The 11,344-nt window shown below is 33.9% G+C and overlaps 1 protein-coding gene across 3 annotated transcripts in view; it reads right to left on the reverse strand.

Moving 5' to 3' along the window:
- Positions 1-11,344, reverse strand: part of LOC148603025 (uncharacterized) — a 63,105-nt gene that overhangs the window by 46,242 nt on the left and 5,519 nt on the right. The window contains exons 1-2 of one of the 3 annotated variants that reach the window (XM_088553634.1): positions 10,508-10,677; positions 7,515-8,930 (exon numbers count right to left, since the gene is read on the reverse strand). In XM_088553634.1, coding sequence (XP_088409760.1) covers positions 7,515-8,863 — 1,349 coding nt within the window. In that variant the 5' untranslated portion in view covers positions 8,864-8,930; positions 10,508-10,677. Of the gene's footprint in view, positions 1-7,514; positions 8,931-10,491; positions 10,678-11,344 lie in introns of those variants that run through there. The other 2 variants (XM_088553633.1, XM_088553632.1) reach the window with 2 other exon arrangements.

Here is an 11,344-nt window from a genome sequence, read left to right on the forward strand (position 1 = left end):
GAGGTTCTCAATCCCCTTAATCACTATGTAGGGTACCTTATTTCCCATGCTATTATTATATCAATAAAATGTAAATTTAAAAACAAACTATTTGTATCTCTAAGTGCTAGAGTGCACCTTCACCAAGATTACAAGGGTAGCTACATCGTAGGATTGTATGCGTACACATTTATACATGCCTCTGTATTTTTTGAGTAATAATTTTTTTTTGACACTGTATTACAATCTTATTCTTCATGTAGAATTTGGAAACATATTTGACTTGTAAAAAGAATAATTATTGAGCTTTGGGACAACCTGCACTCATATTCAATGAATGTAGATTGACATGTATCATAAGTTCAATAGGCCAATAGTCCAAAGTGTCAATCAATCATAAAATGTTAAAAATCTGTCAGCTTCTTGGGGGGGGGGGGACTTCACCCACTGACCCACACCAGGGGTTTGCCATGCACCCATTAAAAGCAATATGCAACCCTAACCCCCCACCCCTGCCAAATTGGGAGGTACACATTAAATTAGTCCAAGCTACACCTCTGATTTCCTGGTCCTTTTTAAAAGCTGCAGAGAACACAAAAATGCAGCTAACCTGTACTGCATAATAATACATTGCAGCATGTATGCAAAAGTTCTATAATTTACAAAGATACCTTCCTATTTCTACTGGGTTCTTAACCTAACACTACAGACAACAATTCATCATCCTTCAAACCATTCCTTGATTCTCAATTTCAAGAATTCAGTAATGACTGGTACAAGCTTTCAAATGAAATTTGGTACCAGTTCACAGAGCCATTAGGTCAAGCCTTTACCAATAAAATTACAAGTTTAAATGCACTTGTCAATTATCTAAAATGCTCAACATACAAAGATTTATTACTCAGGCCATAAATTAAATTGTATGATTGAAGGCCCTCTAAGTCATCCAAGGTACTAGCTCTTATCAAGAGTCAATATTTACTCACATTTCACAGTCACTGATAGCTGCATTTAAGCATAAACCATAAGGAGTAAAATGTCTTGAGTGGAATATTTGCACAGCTTTTCAGGCCATATATAGTTCTTAATAAGAGTCTTGCAGAAACAGTAGAGGGAATGCAAAAATGACAATTCATAGCTGAAATTTGAAACAGTCCTAAATTTGGCATTTAGGTTAGATTTATGGCTTGATTTGTAAACACTAGCTATGGATAAAGCAAATGCAGGCATAAATTCTAAAAGACAGATGAAAAAAAAACCAGACAGACAGACAGACAAGGTGATTCCTCTAATCAATCCTCAAAACCCAGGTCAGGTGGACATGCAACATTTCAGAGGGTATCAAATTATACCATGGTGGGTTGCAATTTTACTCAATATATCAACATGTTCATGGAAGATATGGTATTTTACTTTTTGCATGATTTAAGAACAGATGGTAGACAAAGCTTGACTAAGAGTAATCAAGGGAATCAAGATTCTAGCGGTAATCAAAAGAATTTAATCCAGGGAGAAAGGCAAGACATGGAAAACAGACACACAAAAAAAAAGAACGTAAAATAACCAAAATAATACATACAAAGTAACAAATATAAAGTAAATAACTTGTAAATAACTCGGGACTCCACTAAAAATTTGGAGCATGGACCAGGTGCAATGGAAGAGTAAGTGTCCTCTACATTTCTACAAACACCCACCAAGTTGCTCATAAAAAGTCAAATCCAGGGTAGACTAAAGAGGAAAGGAAAACTATGACACATTGAACAAACAGGTTCTCACTATGCAGAAGGATACAGCGTAACAATCCACAAGTTCATAATCAGACAACCATGTAACTTCTGTAGTAATGACTTCAATTTCGCAGCAACATAACCCTGTTCCGGAAGCCTAATTATAAGTACTTAAGCACAAAACAAAAAATCTGTGCAGTTAGAGCAACATTATACATTGTAGGTTCAATTCACATAAAAAACCCTTTTCTACTGTATTTCTGTGTCATTTACAGTTATCTTCCTTAATTTTGAATTCTACATGTATGATTTGATTTGAATCTCCTACATGTATGACCAAAGTTTATATGAAAATCCATACACAATTTCTGTTTACTACAAAATTTTAAACAAAATATCAAATATGATAATATGTACAATCTACAGGTTTTCCAATCATGTACATGTAACACATTTTGCATGATTCTTAGCTTGAATGCTACTTAAATATTCATAACATCAGTCTTCAAGTAAACTAACTTTACCTAACTGCAGTAAAACTAGTAAATAATTGCTTTCTATATTCTTTGTGGACCAAAGCTCAGATGTTTGAAATTCAGGGTTGTCTGGCCTTCAACAACACCTTAAAGGCAAAGCAGGTGACATGATAGACATCTCACAGAATTGTCAGGTTTTTAAAATTCATAATTAGGAAGCTTTTTTTTTCGTGGCTACATAGTTGTGTTCAATTACTCTTGACTCAATCCTTGTGCCAAACTTTGGTATAGCTTTCGAATAAAACCCTTTTATATACATGTACATGACTATATACTATATCAGGGCCATTACTCAAAAGACAGAAATCTGAAATATCTGTTTCAGTAAAAAAAAATGAAAAAATTATATTAGATTGATACAAACGGAAACCCCCTTTTGGCTAAAGTAAAATATTTGTATTATCTTCAACATTTGAACTGTCTATTTTAAATGATATTCCATCATTTCAAAACATTTACATCATGAAACAATGTTAAATTAACTAATATCACCCAGAAGGGAATTGCACGTAGGGTGGCTTCGATATTGCTGCTAACGGTGGGACCTTCTGGTGGCCAATCCTTAAGAAAGTTGGTCATGGGAGCTACATTACTATAGTTAAAATGTAACCCAATTTGACTCACTTGCAATTGAACAAATGTCAATGGCGGAGCAGGATATGCTTACTCTTTCCAACGCACCTGATGTCACTCTGTTTTTTTTTTTCATATTGAAAGTGATTTAGTTTTTTTGAGTGGTTTTTTGTTTTCCTCATCTTTAGTTTTTATGTGAAATATATTTGATTCTGTTTGCTATGTGTAAATATGTGAATCATCACTGTTCCCTGTCTCCATGTTGTGGCAATGTACTTGTAGTTTGACAAAACTGTATTGTTTTTCTATTTGTAAGCTATGGTATATTTTTTCACATATTTCTATAAAGAAAGTGCTTGGTTGACACAGGTTTAAAACTGATACTGCAAGGTTTCTCTAATTTTTGCTGGAACCGACCAAAAGCAGCTATGAACAAGTCAAAGCTTAATAATGTTGCTTATGGTTGTAAATAAAAAACTCAATTTGAACAGGCCAAAAGTTAGATACGATAACATAACCCTCCCTACACTATGCTCCGTGAGGGTTATGAATGGGTCCCATTGCCTCCAATGGAGCAATTTTTATCTTTGAATATGGATGATGTGCACATCGCTATCGTTTCAGTTTTATTTAAAAATAAATTTTAAACATTCCTACACAAGAATCCTACCTCAAAACTGTTTTGTGATGTCTTTTTCCTGCACGGAGCTTAGTGTAGGGAGGGTTATGTTATCGTATCTAGCCAAAAGTGTACTTGAACCATGCAATTTGGCCTCCAGTCGCTCCTCAGGGAAAACTCTGATACTGGGGGACTTATGTCTGGTACAGACAAACTTGGTTAATTCTGGATACTGTTATGACAGGTTTCAGCATTCTATTCAAATCATTTTTTAACATTTTTGTCTTTACCTGTATAGATAGATATACAGTTATATCAAGTGCCAAATAGTCTTTAAAAAATGCAGAAAAGATATTTTTTAAAATCATCATGAGTTAGTATTAATGTATTCAAAGAGAGAAAAAATATAAAAAAACTAATTCCAAAGAAATTATGAAACAAGATACTTAAATCATCCAAGAAGTTTAAAATTGCATGAAATAATGGCATTAACCTTGGTGGCCCTACATAAACACAGTAAACTTTCCCAAAGACACTCTGATAACATCTCAATTACTCCCTATAAACTATTACGGAAAGAGAATTTCTGACAAGAAAAATTGATTTTCTCTAGCATGTCTATTGCAGTATTACACCAGCTCAACAGGCCCTGATTTAATTTTCCGACTCTTATCTATAGCGGAATTGATTTTGAAATGACGTCCGTTTGTCACGATAACATGCTGCAAGCCTTACGTAATAAGACTTTTCCGCCAAATGGATGACCGCACTCAGTCTTTGAAACTCCCTCGGAAATTCATCACAGATTTAATTGCAACTTGGTCTAGGCAGTCTTTGAAACTCTCATTAAATGTTAAATAGACTTCGGCACGAATGAATGCCCAAACTAGCTAATGAATAGGCAATCTTTTGGAACATACAGAAAAACTGCTTATTCTAGTTGATTGCATTATTAATACTCAACCTATATATACAAAGGATGCTTATCTGTTGCTGCGGCTTTTGTTCTCAATGTTTGTATACTGAAGCAACATTACAAATAATCCTTTAGTTAAGGCCAAAACAAAATAAGTTTTAGTTTCCTGTTACCTGAACAACCTTGGCTAATGAACACCCACCTTAAAATATTCTGATCACAATCTAGAAAACTGGTACTGAGTTTGTTTCATAATTATTGAAACAGCTCATATCCCTTTCTAATTTGGGTTGGCTTCATTAACAAAATGGCTGCTCCCAGTATCCATGGCAATAGTACGGGAGCTAGCTCATTTATATATCTACATTTTACAAGTGAATTAAGATTATTCTTTTTAGGAATGTATACATCCAAGTACACTTGTCTTAACTTTTATATGAAAATAAATCATCAAATAAAAGAAAATTATGACCTACCAACCTGGAGTTTTTTTTTATCTTTCTCACATGAAACATACTTATATTTTGTTGGCCTTGGGTTGATGTTTAGAACAAGCATTCTCAAAAATACTCCAAAGGCCAATAAATTTGTGTTTAGCAATGGTCTCACTAAAGATCTACTTATTACATTTCCATTTCTTCACATGTTCAAAAATTAATTCTCTAAATTTCACAGTAAAATCCAGAGGTGTTAACTTCTCAAAAGCCTCTCAGGGAGATTTATTGATACAAACAATTTGATACCACAACACAAAATACATTTAGTAATGTTGGTTTCTCACAACTATCATCATAAATAGTGAATAATTTAAAGGCGCATACCAATGCAAAGCTTGGAAAATAAGAATTTCAAAATCATTTTACTAATGGAAAAATTGATTTTAATAAATGACACTGAAAATTCACATTTTCTCCTTATTGTTTAAATGACAACATGAATGCACACATGAAAATAGCATTGAAGTATTTTTGCAGGGATAAAAATTAGCAGTTGCCCAGTAGCCCATGGCTACTACATTTTGAGCTGGGCTACCAATGTGTTGGGTAAAATTTAGTTGAACTTATAGAAAATATTAAACAAAAATATGATCTGGGCTACCAGCTTAAATTTCATAATTTTTACACCTGTTACGGTTAATATATGATTTTATAAATAACATTTTCAGCTCTATTTTGACTACTTTTGATCAGCATAAACAAAGATTATGGATCTAGCTTCGCCCTTGTACTTTTTCTCGGCCAAGTCATCCTCCATGACTTGGTATAATCCATCAACTATAAGATTTAAATATAACTTAATATAAAAAGCAAGCAGATTGTAACACAATAAAATAGCAGTAACATTTCCAATTAAGATTTGAAACATAGTTTCAAATTTTGTAAGATGCACAAAATCCTCTTATCACTCTACTAAATTAAGTTTTCCATCAAGGGGTCACCTCATGGACTGAAATTGTAATTAAGGAAAATTAAAGTAAAATTATTTTCAAAATACTGTATAAAAATACATGGAAATAGATTATTTCCCAAAACCACAATTTTCACACTCTTCTTCCTAGTTGCATGGGTCCCAGGCTTCTTACCCCAAAACAATAGTAAAATCACTTGGGCCTGCTTGATTCTTACATACAGTTTGTAGATTAGAACTGATCAGCTGTTTGTTTGGTATTACCTACTAAAGCCGACAAATCAAGGGTCTTATTACCACCTAATTCAGGTACATATAATATAGGCATTAAAATGACATTTAAAGTTGCTACACAATCAGATGGTTGGATACATCTGAGGTGTAAATTATTGATCGTGTGAAAGATTGAAAATCAAGTACATTTTGTATTCTGAAATGACAATGGCACATAGAGATTCAATATTAAATTTTCAAACCTATGGTCATGTATTATTCTAAAGGACCATTTTAGCATGGAATTTTTCAGAATTCCATATAGTTACAGGTAGATAATAAAATTACACAGATTATTGCAAGTTTATTCTGTCATTTTAGTTCAACAACTGACACACATATGTATATGTGGTAGTATAAAAATTATTTAGACAAAGACAGAAAAATGCAATAAAACATTTCTACTTCTTTTCTTGACTTATCACAGGGATGCGACTGACATCTAAGACCTACATGCCTTATCACAGGAGTGTAACTCATCTAAGACCTGCATGCCTTATCACAGGGGTGTGACTCATCTAAGACCTACATGCCTTATCACAGGGGTGTGACTCATCTAAGACCTACATGCCTTATTACAAACAACGTGTTGGACAGAGTGTTTGTTGTTAAAATAAACAAGGCGTGCATGCTACCTTGTGCTAAGAATACCCCACTCAACCATTTCAGTCAAAGCTGGGAAAGGGACACACTGTAAAAGCAATATACTAAATATATAAGCATTACCTCTGATAGAAGCTGAAAAAACTGTAACAAAAAAAAAAGACAGACAGACTGACAAGGTGAATGCAATATAGCCCCCATTCTCATAAGTGGAGGTATCAAAATGTTGCAGCTGTTGGTCCTTCACAACTGTGATCATACATTGCACATACACTCCTTGAGACGTTTGGGTTTCTCACATGCACAATACCTTGATTCATGCTAAACCCTAACCAAACGCACAATAAATCAATGCAACCAGCATGTATTTCAACACACAATAAACAAATGCCCTAAGCATACATGTGTCTAAACACACGGTAGATGAAAAATTAAAAATAATATTTTCAATTAATGAACAAAATTAAATAGAAAAAAGAATGAAAGAATGAAAGAAAATACAAAAAATAATAAAATTTAGCAAAAAATATAAAAATACTAACTACAAATAAAGGAAATAATAAATGTATAAAAAAAAAGAAAATGCTCCCATGGACGATTGTATCATGTGTTTAAATGAACGCTTGTATTGTGCTTTTAAGGGAATGCCCCTATGCACTTCCATTGTGTGTTTATACAAACATTTCTATAGTGCGTTTGAACAAATGCAAAGCAATGTGTAAACACATGATTAACAATCAACAAACGCTAAAATAGGAAATGTGCACGTTTCAATGAATGTATAAGACAGTAACCATTTAAGTTTTCATTTTAGTTTTTTGGGCAGAGGGGAAAATTTCAAGTTATTTAAACAGTTTAATCAATACAACTGAACTTACCCTGGTCCAAGTTCTTCATTGTCATCTTCATCTTCATATCCATCATCATCCTCTTCACCTTCGATCCTATCAACCTTTTCTAACCCATGACCTTTCTTACTGGGACTGCCAACTGCTGGAGGTCTTTGTTCATGGACCATTTCACCAGATATGGACTTTTTTCTATAGAACATTGTTGTTACACTGCCATTATTGTTATTTCTGCTGTCACTTTCAGAAGATGACGGCTTCTGCGTTCCACCATTTAATGCACTTTTTCCCACTTTTATGTCAGCAGTAGAGGTGACAGCAGTTGCTGTTGTCTGCAAAGGTCGGTTGCCACCAGCACCTGACTGAGGACGGCATGGCAATGATTCATCTGAATCTCCATTCGGTGGTGTCATAACTTCTGAGTAAGGCTTAGTTGGTGTGTAATTCAGATTACGTACTTTGGAAGGCAACTCTGGTGTTGAAGTCTTGCTGCTATGACTACCACTAGAAGTACTTGCACTGGCACTCCCAGGCTTTGGAATGGACGAAACTTGTCTGATCATGTTCTTGGTCTGTGAATTTGGAATTATTTTTGGATTTTCAACCACTTTTGTTATGACACTATTGATTTGAGAGCTTGAGCTGAAATTAGCAGGTGGAGAGACTTTCTGTATGACAGTTGCACCATTAGTTTCTATGGTAGTAATCTGACCTGTTGACAAATTGGCTGAAACAATTTTCTGCACAGTTTTGGAGCTCTCACCTCCAGGGACAGATGATGGTGGCTGTGGTTGACTTATTTTTTGTCCAACTGACAGTTCTCGATTTTCATTAGCCCTTGTTAAAATCTCTTTGGTAATAGGTGCTTCTTTTTTAATGGCACTTTGTGGTCGCATGAAAGAGTTTACAGGAAAGGGGGAATTACTCTGACCTGGATTGATGGGAGATGAACTTATGGTTTTCTTGATTTTTTGGGCCTGTTGGTGCTGTATATCATTTACAATATCCTTGGCACTTAGTGGACGGGCATATGGATTGCTACTATTTTTAGGTAGGGGTGTAGGTTTTCCAATGTTGTTTGGTGAAACATAATTCTGACCACCTTGTCGATAACTACTAACAGAATTTGTAGTGCGGCTAATTCTGAAAGGCGCTGGTACCATAGGCTCTATTTCAGAAGCTTGACTCAAACTGCTGTATGACTGACGGCCTTCAAGAGGTGAGTAAGCACCATCTGTGTGATGGTATGCATGTAGTTGCTTAGCAACAGGCTGGTACTTAAGCATAGGCTTTTGGGCTGTTTGCCTAAGCGGAAGCTGTTTCTTTGTAGCCATCTCTCCACTTGCTTCAAACAGCCTCGAGAGGTTAGGATCCCCCATTTTAAAATGGGGACAGTTTGGAATTGCAGTGTCTGCTATCTATACATGGCTGGTGCTTTTCTGCTGCCTGTAAAAAGAAAGTTTAATGTTAATACATGTCTTTAACTGAGGGTGCACTATGCAGTTACATTAAGGCGCACTGTTTCGCACACCAAGTTAACCCGGTCAAATTTTGTAAAACTTAAAATTAAAAGTTGAAATTTGGAGGATATATTGTTTAAATGTAGTTACGCATTTATACATAGACAGATGTATTATATGTAATGGTAAACAGGTGTAATTTAAAGGAAGAATGGTATCCGGGATGTTTCAGTCAACTGCGATATTAGGTTCTCTCCTCAGCATCAGATGGCTGATTTTCAAAATACCTTATTTCGCATGAACTTTTGGAACTAAAATTGTGAGAGAATGAATCGAAAAGGGTCTTATTATTTTTACCCTTTTTCCAGCTTTCATCCTGTTGTAGTGTCTAAGTGCCTGATATTTTATAAAACATAGTAATTGGCTGTTAGTTTGGAAAGGCACCCCTGATTTGTACAAAAACTCAGTAATATTTTTTTCAGTATGTTACCATGGCTATTTTTATAACAATAATCACTAAATAACTTATAAATGACTTGAACCTCCAAACACCACGCATTTCAAAAATATGCACTTTTTTATGACAAAACACAAGAAATTTCTGTGCAGACTGCCCCAAAACAACTTTATTTCAACAAAATGAGACCAAATATTCAGAAATGACCTAACTGTATTGTACTACCTGAAGCCTGAATAATAAAAAAAACTGTCTAAAACAGACACTTCTGATCAAGTTCTTAAAAATGTATCTTGAACCTGGGTAAACTGAACATCTATCTCAGTAAAACAAATAAATAAGTCTAAAAGGGGGTTTAATGTATGATAAAAAAGTCTATTTGTAAAATGAAGTTGAGTGAATTTCGTTTCCCTGAGGCATTAGGCATATACTAGATTAATATAAGAACATATAAATGTACATGAAGTACAAGTAAAGCATGTGTATCACTTTCTGTTTCAAGAAACCCAAATTTAATTTTTAAGGTAAAAAAAAATAACATGTTTCCTGCTACTTTACCAACATTTGTACCCTACTTTTTTGTGCCTACCCCTAACATTTTATGGCCATTTTCGTTCAAGCACTGGTTTCTCTATTAACTCTGTAAAATGTTTTTGAAAAATAAAATAAAATCCCTACCTACATGTACATGTACCTACCTACCCTATATTTACCCAAGAAACAAGAGTATGATTTTTCTTGGCCTAACACAAAAAATAAACAAGGGAAACACAGGCACTAACTACGAACATTTTTTTTTCTGTATCTAGTTTTCACTGCGAGGCAAAACTGTCTGGGGCTACATGAATATTTCTGAAAATTGATAGATATTAATAATGCTACTGAAATTCTGGGTTTTAAAAGCAGCTGCTCAAGATACATGTACTACAAGTTTGAACATGTTTTAACTATTCAACTACTTGTACATATACAAATACATGTATATAACATATACACATTTATATATAAAGCCAATCATTAATGTTAAGTCATTAAAATTCTACAAGTGCATTTGAAAAAATAATGAAAGTTATGAAGTACACTGCCTTACTATAAATTTGACTCACTGCTTAACATCCTGGATGACTGAAATCCGGTAGGACACAGTAGACCGATTCTCAAATCCATTTAATATCCAAGCTTATTTCTATCTCAAAACATTTGCCAAGTTTTTCCACTCAACTGACAAAAATCGTTTTGATTTGATGTTTAAATTTTCGTAAACAGTATACATTACGATTTAAAGCCCTTCATTCAAATTGTCAGTACCTTTCAACTAACTATACTTCAATATTGTTGTCCCATTCCGATAAAATAGGCTTCTTTGTTGACAAATTTTCACTTCTATTCATTTTAATTTGTTTGACTTTAAATTTATGTATCATTTAACACTTACCAAGAATAGAACAAAATCTGAGTGAAATTTCAATTTTCAGAATGTAAACATGATTGAACATTCTTTTTGTACAAATAGAAATGTACCTACAGAAATTAACATGAAAGAATGTACATGTACACGTAAAGTAAGATGGAAAAATACATTATTATGTATACATGTAGGTATGTGTTATCTCATTACAATTTTTAAGAATGGACCATTTTAAAATACAATCAGAATTCAATGGGCCATTATTGAATTTTTTTGTAGAACTGTCAGACCACAAATGAGAGTTCACCCTCCCCCCAATAATCCTAAATCAGGTTCCTTTTATTTTGCATTACAAATCATGTACAAAGCAAGAAGAAAACCAATGACCTACACCTCAATTCCAAATCATTTAATATGATATGGGTAAATTCATGACATTTAACCTCTAAAATTAAATATCAAGTTTCTGCTAAAAGTATTGAAAAGTTAGCCATGAGAGTATGTATATGAACTATTTCAGCTAAAAGGAGGATAG

Source organism: Perna viridis, chromosome 11 (assembly GCF_037379345.1).
Source record: "Perna viridis isolate PV_CMFRI_1.1 ecotype Kerala chromosome 11, ASM3737934v1, whole genome shotgun sequence".
NCBI lineage: Eukaryota > Metazoa > Mollusca > Bivalvia > Mytilida > Mytilidae > Perna > Perna viridis.